The sequence below is a fragment of the Oncorhynchus gorbuscha genome, linkage group LG06 (genome assembly GCF_021184085.1).
Source record: "Oncorhynchus gorbuscha isolate QuinsamMale2020 ecotype Even-year linkage group LG06, OgorEven_v1.0, whole genome shotgun sequence".
Taxonomy (NCBI): Eukaryota; Metazoa; Chordata; class Actinopteri; order Salmoniformes; family Salmonidae; genus Oncorhynchus; species Oncorhynchus gorbuscha.
Genome location: NC_060178.1, coordinates 23681091 through 23702149, shown reverse-complemented (window position 1 = coordinate 23702149; position 21059 = coordinate 23681091). Strand labels below are relative to the sequence as shown.

At 43.8% G+C, this 21059-nt stretch overlaps 1 protein-coding gene across 4 annotated transcripts in view; it reads right to left on the bottom strand.

Annotated features, from left to right (window-relative positions):
- The window catches only part of LOC124037719 (F-BAR domain only protein 1-like), a 58373-nt gene extending 38805 nt beyond the window's left edge, over nucleotides 1-19568 (bottom strand). For 2 of the 4 annotated variants that reach the window (XM_046352706.1, XM_046352709.1), the window contains exons 1-3: nucleotides 19401-19568; nucleotides 18362-18440; nucleotides 3599-3651 (exon numbers count right to left, since the gene is read on the bottom strand). In XM_046352706.1, the coding sequence (XP_046208662.1) occupies nucleotides 3599-3625 (27 nt within the window). In that variant the 5' untranslated portion in view covers nucleotides 3626-3651; nucleotides 18362-18440; nucleotides 19401-19568. The remainder of the gene's footprint in view (nucleotides 1-3598; nucleotides 3652-18361; nucleotides 18441-19400) is intronic. The other 2 variants (XM_046352708.1, XM_046352707.1) reach the window with 2 other exon arrangements.
- Between the last annotated feature and the right edge of the window lie 1491 nt (nucleotides 19569-21059).

The following is a 21059-nucleotide window of genomic DNA, read 5'->3' as shown; positions in this document are numbered from 1 at the left end:
ATTCATCCAACACAAAGTCCTGCTAGAATTCCTAATGGTAGTGCATTAGTGGGTCTAGACTCTGGAGCAACGGACTGAATGGACCGTTCTTCGGGTAAAAAGGAGAAATTAAAGGATTCATGGTGTTCAATGCGAGAGCACCCATTCAGCAATTTCAAAGGGGAATTGGATATCAGGGGCATTAACATATCTATATTGGGATCAGTGGCGATTTTAGCATGTAAATCTTGGTGGGGCAAGATGGCATGCATTTTTTTAATGCATGCCAGCAAAGCAATTACACAACACAAACAATACATAAAACGGTGGCCAAACTGTTGGGCAAACATAAAGTTGTCCCAACAGCAGAGCTTTCTTTTCAGCACCATAGAGTGAATCCTTACCACCGATACAAGTGGCCATCAGTGGAGCCTTGTCCGGCAACGGAACAGTTCATTCAGCCTCATTTACTGCCTTTAAAAAAAAAACATAGCTAAAATTTAAACAACTTAAACAAAATGTGGTTTCTACTGACAATTGAGATATACAAACTATGGCATAAGGGAACGATGAGCGGATAACAGGCAATCTGTAATATCGATTAAGACAATGAGAGAGCGAAGGCGGACGTAGTCAATATAATGATTTGTTCAGCAATTTTGAAATGTACAGCGACAGAATTCCGAACATGGGCCGTTCTTACAGTATTCTCCCTGTTCACCAAGTCAGAACCGTAGGATAAATAAGGGGGCATATAAGCAGATGATAAAAGCTCTTAGAAATGTCGTCATCATCAAATATTGTCTAAAACAGGCTATAGGCTTCATGTGCACCACCAAGTCAGAACAGTAGGCTACGTTATGAGGGAGAATGGGACCAAATTATTAGGGTGAGGCACATGGGCTACAAACAGCTGACTACACAACCTACACTTAGTATTACTTTCTTAGCTACAGTATACATATCTCCCTGGTATATTACATCATTTATGCAGCAGTATACAAGACATTTGTGGACTCAGTTATGCTGTGCTCACTTGAACAGGAAGGTGGTATTGCGGCCCTTCTTGTGGAATTCTGGGGAAAAAAACAAGGTTGAATCATGACGTCAGTGTTCTTCAGGTCGGAGCTCTAGAAAGAGGCCGAGTTCCCGACTTGGAATTCCAAGTTGGATGACCGTTCTAAATCTATTCTTCCCCAGTCGGAACTCGCTCGCCCCCCCCCCCGTCGTCGTCGAAACTCGAACAACACTTGCAGTTAGCCACAGATTCCAAACCACTCATTGTTGAATATGCAATTTCCAATGTTTATGTCCAATAGCGATGAGCACCGATACATTTTACCTACAATTTCTCTTCATATGACAGGGATTTGCCAGTAGATTGTCCACGTGATTCATGACTGCTTGTCTAGAGGAAAGCTACGATTTTGAAAGTATGATGTTGACATGATCAGTCCAATCAAAGCTACGGTAGATATGTGATTTGACATAATTTTATCTGTGGCCAATGACCTGGCGCTTTCTTGGATGGGCACTTCTAATGTAAATCTATGGCAGCACCCAAGGGGCTTGAACTTACAAACTCTCCCTGTAGATTTTGCAGTGATGTAGTGTTCCCATGAGTGACAGAACACTGAGCCAATCACAGCGCAACTAGAGAAGATTCCTAACCCCTACGCTCTGTATTTTCCTCTGGCTGCCCCTCCACCACAGAAAGCACTGAGCTGGGCTGAAACACCTGCATTTCAGAGCTGACTTACTCAAGAAAGCAAAGAGACCATGTTTGTACACGGCTTTATTAACTCAAATGTTGTTTTTTTACATTGTTTGCAAACTGATATGTGACACGTATTAATGCCAAACAGGTGGGGCTCAAAACAGGTGCCTGAATGACGGATCGCCAATGGTTGGGATGAAAACCTGTGGTCCTTCTGTAGCTCAGTTGGTAGAGCATGGCGCTTGTAACGCCAGGGTAGTGGGTTCGATTCCCGGGACCACCCATACGTAGAATGTATGCACACATGACTAAGTCGCTTTGGATAAAAGCGTCTGCTAAATGGCATATATATATATTAAAACACTGAACGGAGCATTACACCCAAACTGTACTCACCCTTCTTTCAACTGACAGGAAGGAGTCATTCTACTCCCAAGGACTTGGAGTGAGGACTTCATTAAGAATGCACCTAATCATAACAGATGGCAATTCCTCATCCTTCCCTCTGTTGACTAATTAAGACTAGGAAGAGAAGCCAACATCATTATGTAGATGGAAAATATGGAAGTCACACAGTGCCGCCTGTAGACACAGAATGGTGTTCGACTATCAGAGAGTTGCATCCCTCCTGGTTTGAGTTGGAGGGAAGCACCTTTGACCAACCTTTGTTCCACACAATGGAGGTCTCCGCTCCCCTCCATAGGCATGGAGGCCCTGCTGCCTGCAGCCAGGATCACATGACTTGCTGCTGGTCAGCCAGCAGGCAGGCAGAGCAGACAAGACAATCCGGCACACTCTGCTCCTCACGACAACACACTCAACGCTGCCTCCGTCACAGTCAGTAACACAACAACTCCACAAAATGAGGACAGAGGGGATCCACCACAGAGAGAGTCTTCATGTACATAGACAAACAAGCACATACTTTCCTAATCAGATATCCCTCAACAACGAAACAATACAAACAACTTTAGAGTCTCAAAATGTTGTGACCTATAAAAACCTTTGAATTCCAGAAAGGATAGAAATCTAATTTCCTTGAATTTAAATCAAATGGATGGCTGGTATAGTTTCCTCTTTGACTCAATTGTTACTTTTACTTTTTGCCACAGCGTCCTTCCCAAAATATCCTTCCCCTTTCACGGTGAGGGGGCAGTGGTCGTGTACTAGAACTAGGACACACCTGAAATAGCTCAGCCAGGTGTGCTGAGAGAGCAGTACACAGGCATAGTCCCCCTAGGAGCAGCTGACTAATGTCTTTTCCAGTCTCTCCCATCAGACTAGTGGGGCTACAGTCAGGGTTACATTGCTGTCATGCGTATTATGTACCGTTATTGCACAGGTTATAGGACTGCTAGAACATATTGATGTGGTTCCTGTTGGTTCCTTTTCCAGGCATTGTAAAGATGTGATCTGTGTTCATCTGTGTGTCAGGAATGAACCCTGTGCTCCTACTCCCACCATCACCAAGGAGACTAGTCAGCCTCCGCTCTCTGATTCAGATAACTCAGGAGACAGATTGGTAGAATGCAACATGATGTGCTGTATGGTGGTGGTTCAGTATCATTCACAGAATATTAACTCTGAAAGTAAGGCATCGTGACTCATGTGTGAATCAGGGAACGGACAGAATTGGCCAGTCAACCTACATGCATTGGTGTCCATCTACAGAAGATTTGTACAGAATTATCTGAAGGATAGGCCCATGATTTCTACTGTCAGTGTCACATACAGTCTGTGAGTGTTTGGGTTTTTACTAGCTTCTGCAATCTGCATAGAAATGAGCAGTAAAAGGGTCTAGAGTGTTCATGTATAATGGCCCCCAAAACAAATCAGTTGTCACCTGTCCATGTTGAGCTGCGAATGATCCTCATAGAACATAATGGTACATCAAATACTCACCCAGAAGTTGTTTTTAAAGAATGCCATCTTCACTCAAAGAGTTTTATAGGGACCTGCAATAAAGTGAGAGAAGAAAACATTGTTACAGAAACAGAAACTATCCCCCTGCTCTCCCCTATCATTGACCAGAGTCAGCCAGTGGCACTGAACCAACATTCACACCAATAATGAGACACCTCTACAAATGGATTGTTGTTTTCACTGTGCTGAATTGCTATGGATCTCTTGCTCTTGCTGTGGGCTGAATCTCCCTTTGTTCAGGTACTGTAACAATGTATTGGGCTACATGAAAAGCCACCTCTCAGGCCCCAAAACAGACACAGTGACACTTTACTGTACAAAGAATAAAGTGGAAACTTCTGAGGCGATCTAATTAAAAACAAGCTGGCGTAAGCAAGTAGACAATAGATACCTTTAGTTTAATGAAGGCCAGAGTGTCCTGAGGGGACAGCCAGGGTTTGTTTAACAGGTCACTTCAAAAGAGATGGAGAGGCTGACACAGGGGAGGGAGATAAGACTGATCTGACACAGCCACCAAGGAGAGTGTGCCCGATCAAGATGAATAAAGATCTCTCCGGTGTGCTCACTCATTCTGGCCATGTGTGCAGTAAAGAGCTGAGGCAATAGCCATACCTCCAATTCAACCCCCTCCCCAGAGTCACCTCCCAGACTGGGCCTGAAGCGATTGACAGCAGAGGGTCTACTAAGGTGAGGACACACACACACACACACAAAGAGCCTCTACAACACAGTGACTCAACAAGAACCATGGTCTCTTTTCTGACTATCGTGACCATGAGCTTATGTTCTGGCAGAGCAGATTTCAATTGACTGGAGGCAGGAGGAAACATAGAAACAGCTGAACATACACCCCCTGACCCCCTATAGCATTTCTCCACCCATCCACACTGCCTTCCACTGTGGGGGATTTCATTCCTGCTCAATTAGCACCTAGCTATCTGCTCATCATGAACAATAGTAGCCTTCCAAGCACATAGCAAAGATGAATGAGTGGAAAAAGTGTATGTGACTCTGCAGGCACAGCGTTTCTCCAGGGAAGGCTGTAGGTTCCCTGTTATTTTGCTGTGAGGAGAGGGTAAGGTATGGTCCCTGGATGTGTTACATTGTGCTGACGGCAGGGCTTTCTCTCTGCTGGCACAGTGGCTGACCCTAGCTCAGGCAGGACAACCTGCTGCTGGACAGGGGCACACACACAATTAATTAACTCAGCATGGGGACCCTGGAGGGTTCTCGTTTGGCAGCATGGCTTACGGCTAAGAGTGAGATACAGCAGCCAGCTACAAAGTACCCACTCTGCTCTACAACACTGATAGAGGAGAAGAGGAGAAGTGGAATAAGTTAGACAGAGGGATCTGTTTGGCTGTGTAGCTGAATCACTGGCAGGTGGTGGTGAGTGGTAAGCAGAACGTGCCAGGCTTCTCACACAGTTGTTGAGAGGAGAGATTGGTGTGGGGCTAGAATCATCAGTGGTGTAGTGGAGGCTATACACAGGAATATATTGGTTTTATTTAACGTGTCAGCGTGTCGCAACTCACGCTGACACGGTCGCCAGGTGTACTGTGTTTCCTCCGACACATTGGTGAGGCTGTCTTCCGGGTTAAGCGAGCAGTGTGTCAAGAAGCAGTGCGGCTTGATTGGGTTGTGGAGGACTCACGGCTCTCGACCTTCGCCTCTCCCGAGTTCGTACGGGAGTTGCAGTGATGGGACAAGACTGTAACTACACCAATTGGATATCACGAAACTGGGGAGAAAAGGGGCTAAAAAAAAATATCAAAGGATATGAAATAAAGTTGACTTGAAAACCAATAGAACAGGAGTGTTTAGAAATATTTCCATGGTCAGATTTTGGCTTGGCTTCTTAGAAGCAAGTTAAGACAGTCTCATAATATGAAGTAAAAAATCCAGGTTGGACAGGCTATAACAGTCTCTGGTAGATGGAAAGGCTTTCTCAAACACCTACTCAATTAAATGTTAACTAGCTACAAAGTAGCGTATGCCTACCAGAATGATATGATCACCTGCATCAATCCAGTGGGTATTTGTTTGCAAATGTGTGCTACAGAAACACACTAATCAGACAGTGCTAGGTGCAAGTACACTTGAATTAAACTACACTCACAAATGAACATTTCTTACATTTTTCCCCAGACCTCAAAAGTAGTCTCCTGTTATGGTTTAAGCATTATTGTGGACTTAGAAAAACAACCAAATTGGATGTTCTAGAAAAGAAAAAGTGGCTTTGAGAGCAACCAGAGGATATCTGTTAGGAAACTGTGTCGCTGGAAAACCTAACCGGGAAGATTTTAAATTTACCAGCCCCATGTGCATTGGGCGTCCCACTACGGCATCCACCCCAGGTCCTCAGAATGACAGACACCACAAACATTATGGTCATTCATTTTAACACGCCATGCAACTCCTGTAATAAAGCAGTCAATAAAACAGCATTGTCAAACATTTGCCAAAATGCAATTCGCGAGAAAACACCATTCTAAACACTGCACCAGATGCGAGCTGTATATGACAGAGATGAAAATCTCCATTAGAAACTTACAAAGACGGTGAAACTAGGATGGGTTGTTAATATAACGGCCTTCGGCTTCTGGACAACGATAGAAGGTTGAAAGTCAATAGAACAGGAGAGAAATGGCATTAAATGGAGTCTTTCATGCGGCTGTCAGTGAAAAGCATCTCAAATATGCATCTCCAGAATGATGCACTCAGCTCGCCAGAATGATGCACTCAGCTCGCCAGAATGATGCACTCAGCTCGCCAGAATGATGCACTCAGCTCGCCAGAATGATGCACTCAGCTCGCCAGAATGATGCACTCAGCTCGCCAGAATGATGCACTCAGCTCGCCAGAATGATGCACTCAGCTCGCCAGAATGATGCACTCAGCTCGCCAGAATGATGCACTCAGCTCGCCAGAATGATGCACTCAGCTCGCCAGAATGATGCACTCAGCTCGCCAGAATGATGCACTCAGCTCGCCAGAATGATGCACCAGCTCTCCAGAATGATGCACTCAGCTCAGAATGATGCACTCAGCTCTCCAGAATGATGCACTCAGCTCTCCAGAATGATGCACTCAGCTCTCCAGAATGATGCACTCAGCTCTCCAGAATGATGCACTCAGCTCTCCAGAATGATGCACTCAGCTCTCCAGAATGATGCACTCAGCTCTCCAGAATGATGCACTCAGCTCTCCAGAATGATGCACTCAGCTCTCCAGAATGATGCACTCAGCTCTCCAGAATGATGCACTCAGCTCTCCAGAATGAACTCAGCTGTCTCCTGTTTAATTCATTGATTAATTGTGTGAAAAGTTTGCCGTTTGTTTCTTTTTATAAATTCACCATTACATATGTTACCAGTAGTAAATGTACCATTAATCCCCATCCTCTGATTACATCAATGCATTGTATTAGCCTACTAAAATTAAGCCTACAGTCAATACCATTCTGATTCTCGAAGTGGAAACGTTACTTGTAAGAAACAAGTTTTGGTTTATTTCATAACCATCAAGTACAACTTTTTTCATGGTCTTTTGTTTGGAGTGCTCCATGTGAGCAACGAGCATGGGTTTGGTTCCTATGTCCTGATGTTGAGGGAGCGTGCGCGCCTGAGTAAGCATAGAAGTTATAAATATGGTACTGGAACTGACCCTGTATATAGCATGCTTACCAACTTAATCATGTTATTCTTATTTCTATCCCATATATCCAGTGGAAATGTCATTAAAAAAAAGCTTTCCCTAGCGCAACAGCTGTCGTTGCAAGTTCGCTAGAGACCGCTTTCCTGGATCCAGTTGATTTATTTGGTACAATGTTGTACTTCACTAGTTAAAGCTTAGGTAAAGACAGAAAATATATTGATACTACGGCTTTATGTACACTACAGTTCAAAAGTTTGGGTTCACTTATTCATTTCCTTGTTTTTTTAAATAAAATGTAAAAAAATTGTCCATGAAAATAAAATTAATCAGAAATACAGTGTAGACATTGTTAATGTTGTAAATGACTAATGTAGCTGGAAACTGCACATTTTTTATGGAACATCTACATAGGCTAATTATCAGCAACCATTACTCCTGTGTTCCAATGGCACGTTGTGTTCGCTAATCCAAGTTGAAAAACTAATCCATTCAGAATAGAAAGACTGGGAAACCCCGGTGCAAAACTGAGCAAGAGGACAAGTACATTAGTTTGAGAAAGACGCCTCACAAGTCCTCAATTGGCAGCTTCATTAAATAGTACCCGCAAAACACCAGTCTCAACGTCAACAGTGAAGAGGCGGCTCCGGGATGCTGGCCTTTTAGGCAGAGCTCCTCTGTCCAGTGTCTGTTCTTTTGCCCATCTTAATCTTTTCATTTTATTGGCCAGTCTGAGATATGGCTTTTTCTTTGCAACTCTGCCTAGAATGTCAGCATCCCAAAGTTGCCTCTTCCCTGTTGAGACTGGTGTTTTGCGGGTACTATTTAATGAAGTTGCCAGTTGAGGACTTGTGAGGCGTCTGTTTCTCAACCTAGACACTCTAATGTACTTGTCCTCTTGCTCAGTTGTGCACCGGGGCCTCCCACTCCTCTTTCTATTCTGGTTAGAGCCTGTTTGCGCTGTTCTGTGAAGAGAGTAGTACACAGCATTGTTCGAGATCTTCAGCTTCTTGGCAATCTTGCAACCTTACAGTTAACTAGTCCAACGCAATAACGACCTGCCTCTCTCTCGTTGCACTCCACAAGGAGAATCGCTGTTACGCGAATGCAGTAAGCCAAGATAAGTTGCTAGCTAGCATTAAACTTATCTTATAAAAAACAAACCATAATCACTAGTTAACTACACATGTTTGATGATATTACTAGATACTATCTAGCGTGTCCTACGTTGCATATAATCTGACTGCGCATACAAGCATACAAGTATCTACGTATCTGACTGAGCGGTGGTAGGCAGAAGCAGGCGCGTAAACATTCATTCAAACAGCACTTTCGTGCGTTTTGCCAGCAGCTCTTCGTTGTGCGTCAAGCATTGCACTGGCAATATTTTTTTTTTCACCTTTATTTAACCAGGTAGGCTAGTTGAGAACAAGTTCTCATTTGCAACTGCGACCTGGCCAAGATAAAGCATAGCAGTGTGAGCAGACAACACAGAGTTACACATGGAGTAAACAATTAACAAGTCAATAACACAGTAGAAAAAAAGGGGAGTCTATATACAATGTGTGCAAAAGGCATGAGGAGGTAGGCGAATAATTACAATTTTGCAGATTAACACTGGAGTGATAAATGATCAGATGGTCATGTACAGGTAGAGATATTGGTGTGCAAAAGAGCAGAAAAGTAAATAAATATAAACAGTATGGGGATGAGGTAGGTGAAAATGGGTGGGCTATTTACCAATAGACTACGTACAGCTGCAGCGATCAGTTAGCTGCTCAGATAGCCGATGTTTGAAGTTGGTGAGGGAGATAAGTCTCCAGCTATACTAAATACTAAAGTACCTATAAGAACATCCAATAGTCAAAGGTTAATGAAATATAAATGGTATAGAGGGAAATAGTTATATAATAACTACAACCTAAAACTTCTTACCTGGGAATATTGAAGACTCATGTTAAAAGGAACCACCAGCTTTCATATGTTCTCATGTTCTGAGCAAGGAACTTAAACGTTAGCTTTCTTACATAGCACATATTGCACTTTTACTTCCTTCTCCAACACTTTCTTTTTACATTATTTAAACCAAATTGAACATGTTTCATTATTTACTTGAGGCTAAATTTATTTTATTGATGTATTAAGTTAAAATAAGTGTTCATTCAGTATTGTTGTAATTGTCATTATTACAAATAAAAACAAATGTTAACAATAAAAAAAATATCAGCCGATTAATCGGTATCGGCGTTGAAAAATCATAAACGGTCGACCTCTAGTAGAGTGGCCAGACGGAAGCCACTCCTCAGTAGAAGGTATGGCAGCCCGCTTGGAGTTTGCCAAAAGGCACCTAAAGGACTCACAGACTATGAGAAACAAGATTCTCTGGTCTGATGAAACCAAGATTGAACTCTTTGTCCCGAATGCCAAGCGTCATGTCCTAGTCAGGATTAAAGCATGAACGAAGCAAAGTACAGATAGATCCTTGATGAAAACCTGTCCTAGAGCACACAGGACCTCTGACTGGGGCGAAGGTTCCCCTTCCAACAGAACAACGACCCTAAGCGCACAGCCAAGACAATCCAGAAGTGGCTTTGAATGTCGTTGAGTGGCCCAGTCAGAGCCCGGACTTGAACCCAAAAGGAACATCTCTGGAGAGACCTGAAAATAGTTGCTCAGGTTGGATGGGGAGCATCGCTGCACTTGAGAGGATCTGCAGAATGGGAGAAACTCCAAATACAGGTGTGCCAAGCTTGTAGTGTTATACCCAAGACTCGAGGCTGTAATTGCTGCCAAAAGCGCTTCAAAGTACTGAGTAAAGGGTCTGAATATTTATTATGGGGTATTGTGTGTAGATTGATGAAGAAAAAAACTATTTAATACATTTTAGAATAAGGCTGTAAGATAACATGTTGAAAAAGTCAATGGGTCTGAATACTTTCCGAATGCAGTGGATTTGTATTTATTATGGGTCCCCATTACTTTTCCTGGGGTCCAGCTAAATTGAGGCAGTTTATACAACTGGCATGCAGATTGTTAGAAATGTTAGGATAAATTGCATGCTTCCCCAAACTTGAAACTCAGGCACCTCCTATTTAGTCTTTATAAAATAATTGCCTCCATGTTTCTATGGTCGGATTTTCATGGAAGGCAAGACATAATATGAAATAAAACATTCAGGTTTCAAACAATTAAGTATGTTTTCAAAACGCATACTGCCTCCAGCTCACAGCTCACATTGTAGTGGGTGAACACGCTAATAGCCTGCCTACAGTAGTTTATTTTACTCCTGGTCAATTTGGCCGGCAACATTGTATTTATCCCCTTTTACCTGGACCAGTGGTAAACAAAGATTAGAACAGTGTTCCGTATTGGGATTCCTCTGGTAATTAATATTCCACAGGAGCTGAGCATGGTGGGCTGATGAAGGTAGAAGGTACTGTGGTGGAACCATTTGGTACAAGCTGACTCACTGAGTCTCACACACACACAGAGAGACAGAGAGACAGAGAGACAGAGAGACAGAGAGACAGACAGACAGAGAGACAGAGAGAGAGAGAACAGCCTTCTCCATGTTACACAGCTCAGAGGTGGGTGGACTGATAAGGAATCATTCAAATAGCACATAATGGCCAGTAGGCCTAGTTCCTTTCTGTCTCACCAGCTTAGTGAGTTTGAAACAGTAACAGGTTGCGCTGCCTCCACCCTGGACTGGGCTGGGCTCCTGCCCTTTCCCCTGCTGATTGTGAGAGTCAGATAGACTGAGCCACCACTTGTCTAAGACCACAGACAGGGCAACGTTATGCTATCAGCAGCACGCAGCAGTAGAGAAGGAGACATCAGCACCTCGAGCCCAGGCTGCAGTCTACAGTCTAATGCCATAGAAAGAGCCAACAAACAACTACTGACAAGAACCAGATGGACTACCAGAAAAAAATGAGGGTTTAACAAAAAAAGACCCTTCCAATCCCCTCCGATAAACTGTCCCCATTCTTGTTTTGGCCACAAATAAATGGCATCTCTACACCCATATTGAGCCTCACTCTCTCTTCCCCGTGGTGGAGGGAATTGAAGTGGGGCTACTGGCAGATGCTTCTCTCTGGGTTGACGGTTCAGCAGAGGCTCCCTGCCTGGTCCTTATATCCCCACACCACCCTTCTTCAGCTCATCTCTGTTAAGGCATGAGGCTGGGGGGAGGAAATTGACCAACTCCCACCTTCACTGACAACCCCAGATATCCGCCTCCTCCATCTTGGAGGAGAGAAAATGGGTCAAAGTATTGACTCGGCCAAGAATCGAGTGAATACGGTCTGCTAGGCTATTAACAGTCCCATCTGTCACTGGCAGAGGCAGTGAGGTTGGAGAGGAGAGGAACAGAAAGGGTGGGTGGATAGTGAAACGAGACATGTAAAAGAACAGACAGGCCTAAGGCTTTAAGACGGAACAAACTGAGAAGAGGGGAACAAGACAAATGGGAGACAAATGAGAAAAGTGCTACCACCAATCAACACTCTCCTACACTAAATGGCAGACTGATATAGGAGTGGAGCTCTAAAAGCTGTGACCTATAGCTAAATCCACAATCTCAGGTGTAACACATCTATGTCTTGCCAAACTGTCGCAGCTGTAGGCATTTTCCAAGGACAGCGACAGGAAGAGTAGCTACTGCACTGCAGAGTCTGTAGCTCTGTCCTTCATCAAACCAGATTTGTCAGGGACAGGAGGAGAGAATTCCCCTGTTAAGACCCATTTTGCGGTACCCACTACCCTCCCTGCCAATGATGATGCTTCCAGGGCCAGGTCTGGGAGTCACCCAAATGTGACTGGCACATCTGACCACATGGAGCTGGCTGTAATATGGACCCACTTGGTCCTGTTGATTCATTCAATGTGATAGGGACAGACCATTATCAAGTTTGAGAAGTTTTAATGTCACATGCACAAGTACAGTGAAATGCCTTTCTTGCCAGCTCTAAACCAAACAATGCAGTAATCAATATCAACATAGTAGTAAAAATAACACAATAAATAAAAATAAGAACAAAATAAAGTAAGAAGCTACATACAGGGTGTCACGTTCTGACCTTAGTTCCTTTGTTATGTCTTTGTTTGGTCAGGGCGTGAGTTGGGTGGGTTTATCTATGTTCCGTTTTCTATGTTGTGTTTTGCGTTTAGCCTGGTATGGTTCTCAATCAGAGGCAGGTGTCGTTAGTTGTCTCCGATTGAGAATCATACTTAGGTAGCCTTTTCCCACTTGTGTTTGGTGGGTGTTTATTTTCTGTGTCTGTGTGTTCCACACGGAACTGTTTCGGTTGGTTATTTCATGTGTCGTTTATTGTTTTGTTTCAGTGTTCGCAGGTTTTAATAAAGAACATGAACACGTACCACGCTGCACATTGGTCCTCCGATCCTTACTACTCCTCCTTGCCAGAGGAAGATAGCCGTTACACAGGGTCAGTTCCAATAACATACTTACAATGTGCAGGGATACTGGCGTGACAGAGGTAGATATGCACAGGGGTAAGGTGACTAGGTATTAGGATATGATAAACAAAGTAGCAGTAGTGCATATGATGTTTGTATGTGAGTGTGTGCATAGAGTCCGTATAAATATGTGTGCGTGTGTGGAGTCCTGCGAGTGTGCATATACAGTGCAAAAATAAACTAAAACATAATACCAGGGTCCACTCAGTCTGTGTAGCCATTCCTTTAGCTATTTAGCAGTCTCATAGCTTGGGGATAGAAGCTGTTCAGGAGCCTGTTGGTGTCAGACTTGATGCACCAAATCACATTTTTAATTTGTCACATGCGCCGAATACAACAGGTATAGACCTTAATGAAATGCTTACTTACAAGCCCTTAACCTCTTGGAACTACCATCAAGTACACTAATTAGCATAGCGCAACGGCCAAATAATCTTACTAGAAAATATTCATATTCATGAAATCACAAGTGAAATATAACGAAACACAGCTTAGCCTTTTGTTAATCACCCTGTCGTCTCAGATTTTGAAATTATGCTTTACAGCCAAAGCAAGACAAGCGTTTGTGTAGGTTTATCAATAGCCTAGCATAGCATTATGTCCAGCTAGCAGCAGGAAGCTTGGTCACAAAAATCAGAAAAGCAATCAAATGAATCGTTTACCTTTGATGATCTTCGGATGTTTTCACTGACGAGACTCTCAGACAGTAAATGTTCCTTTTGTTCCATAAAGATTATTTTTATACCCAAAATACCTTTGTTTGTTTGTCACCTTATGTTGAGAAATCCACCGAAAATAGCAGTCACGACCGAGAGGAAAAATGGCTACCTCTGTCTTTTACGCAAGAATCACTTCGAGAGCCCTTAGCTCGCCACTTACGCAATGTGGTCCTTTACGCTCATTCTTCAACATAAAGGCGTGAAGCTACTTCTAAAGGCTGTAAACACACGTAGAAAAAGGAATCTGGTTGATATCCCTTTTAATGGCCTATCGGAATGCATAGGAACACAACAGTTTCAAAATATGAGTCACTTCCCGATTGGATTTTTCTTAGGCTTTCGCCTGCAATTTCAGGTCTGTTATACTCAGATAATATTTTTACAGTTTTGGAAACTTTAGAGTGTTTCCTATCCCAAGCTGTCAATTATATGCATATTCTAGCATCTGGTCCTGAGAATTAGGCCGTTTACTTTGGGAACGTTATTTTTTCCAAAAATAAAAAGTGCCCCCTAGCTTCAAGAGGTTAACCAACAATGCAGTTAAGAAAAATAAGCGTGAAGAAAATAGAAAAGTAACAAATAATTAAAACAGCAGAAGTAAAATAACAATAGTGAGGCTATATACAGAGGGTACCGGTACAGAGTCAATGTGCGGGGGCACCGGTTAGTCAAGGTAATATGGACATGTAGGTAGAGTTAAAGTAACTATGCATAGATAATAAACAGGGAGTAGAGCAGCTTAAGGGGGGCGCTCCGGTACAGCTTGCCGTGCGGCAGCAGAGAGAACAGTCTATGACTAGTGTGGCTGGAGTCTGTCAATGTTTAGGTTCTTCCTCTGACACCGTCTGGTATAGAGGTCCTGGATGGCAGAAAGCTTGACCCCAGTTATGTACTGGGCCTTTCGCACTACCTTCTGTAGTGCCTTGCGGTCAGAGGCCGAGCAGTTGCCATACCAGGCAGTGATGCAACCAGTCAGGATGCTCTTGATGGTGCAGCTGTAGAACCAAGACAAGTCTTTTCAGTCTCCTCAGGGGAAATGGGCTTTGTCGTGCCCTCTTCACGACTGTCTGGGTGCGAGTGAACAGGGAGTACAGGAGGGGACTGAGCACACACCTGAGGGGCCCCAGTGTTGAGGATCAGCGTGGCGGATGTGTTGTTACCTACCCTTGCCACCTGGGGGCGGCCCGTCAGGAAGTCCAGGATCCAGTCGCAGAGGGAGATGATTAGTCCCAAGGTCCTTAGCTTAGTGATGAGGTAAGCGCATGCTCAGAGTACACGTCCTGGTAATCCGTCTGGCCCTGTGGCCTTGTGAATATTGACCTGTTTAAAAAGTCTTACTCACATTGGCTACCGAGAGAGTGATCACAGTCGCCCGGAACAGCTGATGGTCTCATGCATGCTTCAGTGTTACTTGCCTTGAAGCGAGCATAGAAGTAATTCAGCTAGTCTGGTAGGCTTGAATCACTGGGCAAATCACGGCTGTGCTTCCCTTTGTAGTCTAACAGTTTGCAAACCCTGCCACAGCCGGTGTACTACGATTCAAATCTTAGCCCTGTATTGACGCTTTGCCTGTTTGATGGTTCGTCGGAGGGCATAGCAGGATTTCTTATAAGCTTCAGGGTTAGAGTCCCGCTCCTTGAAAGCGGCAGCTCCACCCTTTAGATCAGTGCGGATGTTACCTGTAATCCATGGCTTCTGGTTGGGGGTATGTACGTGCGGTCACTGTAGGGACAACGTCATCGATGCACTTATTGATGAAACCAGTGACTGATGTCAGTATCGCTTGCCATGCGGAAGTAGAGACGACAGTCTATGGCTTGGGTGGCTGGAGTGTAACAATTGTCCGGGCCTTCTTTCAAAACAGCCTGATATGAAATGTCCTGGATGGCAGGGGGCTCAGCCTCAGTGATGTACTGGGCTGTCCGCACCACCCTCTGTAACGCCATGCGATCGAGGGCGGTGCTGTTGCCATACCAAGCAGTGATGCAGCCAGTCAAGATGGTCTCAATGGTGCAGCTGTAGAACTTTGAGGATTTGGAGGGCCCATACCAAACCTTTTCAACCTCCTGAGGGGAGGATGCACCTTCTTCATGACTGTGCACTTATGTGTGTACCATTTCAAGTCTTTCGTGATTTAGACACAGAGGAACTTGAAGCCCCCGATCCGCTCCACTGCAGCACCGTTGATTTAGATGGGGCCCCTGCCTACGGGTTGTCTGGGTTAGCCCTGTGTGTAGTAGCCCTGTCCTTTAGTTTAGTGCCAACCTCAGTGTTAATCCAGATTGATTTGGAAAGAAGTGAACCTTCACTGTGGGGACGTCGCCGATGCATTCCCTAATGAAGCCAGGCTGGCACTCTCAGCAAAGCCTATGTTAATCAGAACCGTCTCAGCACAAAGGCCCATGTTCATCAGAATTGCAATAAAACGTAGCCTACATGCAATCATTGATTTCCCTATTCACTGGCCTGATGTAATATGCTGTTGCTGCATCAATTTGGATGTCAACACCATCAAACTGTACATATGAACAAACCTCTGCTTGTGTCAAATGTTCTCTCCCTCCTCTACCCAGGCAGCAGAAGAATAATCAGGCAGAACCTGAGTATGCTCTCCTCCATGCACCCCATTGTTTGGAGCTGAATGGGTTGTTTTCCCTGTAGCATACGGTGCAGTCTATGACAAGGAGCCAGCCTGCCAAGCATCACTTCCAGCACAGACCCAGCAGCATTGAGCAGAGCATGACAGCATGGTGAGCACTGGCATGGCATTATGGCATAACAAAACATCATACAAATAAATTAGGTAAGAATACATTTCCATAGTCCAGCTGCTAATTGAGATGACAAAACAGAGACCAGAAAAAAAAGAGGCTCTATCTCATCTCCTTCAGCATGGTTCTCTTTTGGGTCACCATGTGCTTTTGAGTGGCCCAGATTAGAAACATGAATAGTAACACAAGGTGCTGAACAACATCAGAAATCTCCTCCTTTCCTACTGCACAGCAACATCCCTGTTATTTGGAATTCCACAAAATAGATCTGATGTCACAATAGTCAGTCACCATGTCAACAACCTGTGATACATTTCAACCTGGGAAATTCTATTATTGAGCTCCACTTATCACTGGTCCACTTAGCACAGCTTGAAGTGAACCAGTAACCCTACAGAGTGAGGTCTGTTCCTGCAGCCAGCCCCACGGTGGATACTCGTGGCCAGAGAGATCCATCTGCTAGAGACCCTATGCTTAGTAGCATGGCCACCGGCACTGCCTTCCAGCTCTGCCCTGCTTGGCAAGATCCAGGGAGTCCACGGCCAGCAGCTCTGTAGCTTACATTACAGGCAGGGGATCTCCATAATTAATTCACCACCACCAACAGTAGCACCATACTATACTGTATGGGCCAGCTGTGAGGGCAGAGGGAGCCAGCTAAATCATGAGGACTGAAAATCCTTAAAGCTAGAATCCTTAATTGAAACAAAGTATTCTCCCCATTTCACTAAAAAGATAGGAGATGGAGAAATGTAGCCACTCAAATTCGTAGACAAAGCTATGGACCCCAGAAAGAGTAGCTGCTGCTATTGCAACAGCTAATGGGGATCCTAATAAAATACCAAATACTAAGGACTGATAAAAATGTATTTTCACCATGTTTTGAGGCTATACAGTGTTTGTTTACATTTACGTGGCATAAAACAAGCTTACATTTTGGGGTTCTGATGGGGTACGACAGTTGAACTAAGTTCATTTAATAGATTCTATTCTTAAAGAATGAATGGGTATATATGATTAATTTATAAGTTCTAAAATGTATGTAGCAATTAAGGATTCTAGTTAAGGATCAAGTGATATGCTTCTTTTGCCCAGTGCCATAAAATGATTGAATTGAGTGCTCAGATTGCAGAGCGGAGTTAGCCCACTATATTGATATGGTATTTTCCTCGCAGGCTGAGGTGGCCAGCTCTGCAGGAAGGCTTTGATCAGGCTTTAGGCTAATCAACAGAAAAATACAGAGCAGGACAGTCAATTCTAATCTAAATGCAAAGTAGGACTCTTATTCCCCCTGGCCTTGCCTTTCTTCTCTCCCGCCTTGCTGCTCCCCACATCGCAGCCTTTTAGGGGCCGAGGCAAGGCTGAGTGATGTGGATGGTGTCTGACCGTGAAGAATGTGCTGTAATTGTGGCATGCTTCAGATGTGTCTCTGTTCTGGGAGAAGAGCTAGCAGGGACCTGATGATGGCAGCAGGTAGAGAGAGGCTGCTCGGTGCCTGCCTGGCCCCAGATCAACAGGAACGGCGGGGGTCAAAGCCTCCACTTTTAAGCTCAGTGTGATCTCCAGCAGTAAGGGCCTACCTACTGGGACCAGCAGCAGCCGGCACCACACAACCTCAGCTCACCCCTCCAGAACAAGTGGATGGTTATGATTTCAGATGCAGAGGTTCTGAGTTAAGGGATGTTGAGCTGGCTTCAATAGGTACCTGATTAGAAACTGGACCTCAACCCACCCATATTTCCCACTATGATTAACAGGTGAATATCTGCCTCTACGCAATGAAAAGTTAATAGAGATGAGACAGAAAGGTAGGTTAAGCTTTCAGAGTGCAACTCATAAATAAACAGTATTTTTTGAAAGATAAAATGCTTTGCGGAATACATAACTAAATACTCAACTACTCATGAAGTCAACTGGCAAGAGGCCATGAAGTTGGTACATATTTCTTAATCTTATTGAAACTCCACCTCGCATCTCTTCATTCCTAGTCCCACCCACACATCCATCCATCCATGAATCACTACGCTCTCTCACCACTCACAACTAGCAGAGAAGAGGGTTTCACTTGATCGAGACATAAGGGAGGGTTTTCTTCCCCTCTCAATATCAGTACTTACATTACTTTTTCAACACCGATCAAGAAACGTCTCGATGAAGGTGTCTGTTCTCTGTTTAGAAAACCATGTAGATTTCCATCTGAATAAAAAAACAACATCAAGTGTGCATTCATCAACCTCTCCTACAGCATTTTCATATAAGCCTAGGTGGTTTCAAACCAGCTTTAGAATAAAAGCTAATGGCATTATATATTTTAATTTGAGAAGGTTAAAACAATTGGAGAACAGGTGTCAATGTGGAATTTTACTTCCACTATCATCATTATTTAAAATAAAAAAATGTTACACGGGGTATTCCATACAATGCTAAATAGAAAACCAGGCCATTTCTGGAACAGTTTAAGTCACAGTAACTTTCTAGACCTTTTAGCAACATGGTCATTAGATACGTCTCTCTGAGGTCATTGATTGCTGTTGACATCTTGTACTATCCCAGGAGGATATGATTCTACCAAGATGAATAAGGGATATTCTCTCTCTCGCACACACACAGTAAAAACATTAAAAATGTTAACCTCCCCCTGAAAAACACCAAAACAGTGACAGTCAGAGGTGACTTTTAGTTCTTCCAACCAGCAAAATCATCAAACAAGTTTCTCATTATCAAAATAAACATTGTCAAAGCAGTAATTTCGCTACCTTTAAATATAATACATTTGATAGGGCGGCAGGTAGCCTAGCCTAGCGTTGAGCCAGTCACTGAAATCTGTCGATGTGCCCTTGAGCATGGCACTTAACCCTAACTGAGTAGTTTTCCATAATTAGCCGTCAAACGGTCTACTTAGCAAATATATAACAAGTAAACATTAATCTATATTTCTGATCATTTAATGATATAACATTACCAATATCCAGTTAAAGGTTGGCAGCAAGCATAGGTCAAAAACGTTGTCAGTTGTCTGCTACTGATAGCGTGCAAGCTTGAATTCTACATTGTCTTCTCTCATGCTGCTGAAGACGGCAAGGCATTATGCAGTTCCCCGCGCTAGTTACAAAGCAAGCTATTTTACAGGACCCAGCCGAAATAATAGTTCATTACCTGTATATTTTTTCAGGAAAACCTTTATAGTACATTTTCCATCTTCAGTCATTCACCTGTCCAGATCCAGCCATAGTTGTATAATGCCCAAAGTGATTTGATAGTAGGCAGAGGTACAATATCTCTAGGCAGTTTTCAGTGTGCGCGCAAATTCCCACCCATCTGTCCCTATTGGTTGACATACTTGTCAATCAAGCCTAGAGCGCGATGTTGTAGGCATAGCAACCATTTGGAGGCGGGTCTTCGAGATTTTCTATGCGCCAATTGGATGAAAAAATATTATTCTGAACAAACGCCCACCTGTTAGTAAGCCGCTGTGTTGGCCAACGTGGGCTTCCATCAATAACACGGACGTATTGAAAGCCAGATTAAAGGGGGTATAATAATGTATTCAAATTTCCTCATAGATAAAATGTGTAATGTCATTTGTCTTTCAAGGTGGTGCATGGTCATATAACAAAATGTAACAAACGTTTTATTTTCCCCCTCCATTTGACATACTTTCCTCATCAATAAAGCTGCATAGTAAAAGCTTTATACAAATGCAAAACCCAAAGATGATCTTCCTGGGGCAGTAGGTAGCCTAGTGGTTAGAGTGTTGGACCAAAAGGTTGCAAGATCAAATCCCTGAGCTGACAAGGTGAAAATCTGTTCTTCTGAACAAGGCAGTTAATCCACTGTTCCTAGGCTGTCATTGAAAATAAGAACTTGTTCTTAACTGACTTGCCTATTTCAATAAAAAAAAAAATTCTTTACCAAAACACATATAATAATGAAAGAGATTGCTTGTCTTCAGTATGAACATTGTCCATGGACTGCATAGAGAAACTGACCTGCTGGCCAATTGGGTCACAAAAGACCAAAGGACCATTATTTACAGTCAATAAAGGGACCCTGACATGCCACACATCTCTACAGGTGTAAATGTGGAGAAAAATACAGCCTCGTTGTTTCATGTCACTCCAAGTATAAAGCAGTTGGCTGTGGTGTCACTGCTGTGCTGGGACATGGTCTGGAGTAGCAGTGAGGGGTGATTCAGTGTCGGGGGTGTGATGGTTAAGCTCAAGGTCTAGTCAGGGTTAGGGTGGCTTTTGCGGTTGTAACTCTTCTCCAAGTACCGGCCACAGACCTTGCGATGGTGAGTGAGCGGTCAGGTTGTAACTCTTCTCCAAGTACCGGCCACAGACCTTGCGGTGGTGAGCGGTCAGGTTGTAACTCTTCTCCAAGTACCGGCCGCAGACCTTGCGGTGGTGAGCGGTCAGGTTGTAACTCTTCTCCAAGTACCAGCCACAGACCTTGCAGGGGAACTGGTAGCTGTCGTCAATGTTGTTCTTTTTCCATGTGCCAGTTGAAGTGAGGCCTTCTGACAGCAGGTGGAGCCACACACCTCACACCTGGTAGAGAGGGAGAAAGGAAGAGAGTTTTGAGAATGACACAAATATTAATTTTAAAAGTCTGCTGCCTCAGTTTGTATGATGGCAATTTGCATATACTCAAAAATGTTATGGAGAGTAATCAGATGAATTGCAAAGTCCCTCTTTGCCATGCAAATGAAGTGAATACCCCAAAAAAACATTTCCGCTGCATCTCAGCCCTGCCACAAAAGGACCAGCTGACATCATGTCAGTGATTCTCACAATAACACAGGTGTGAGTGTTG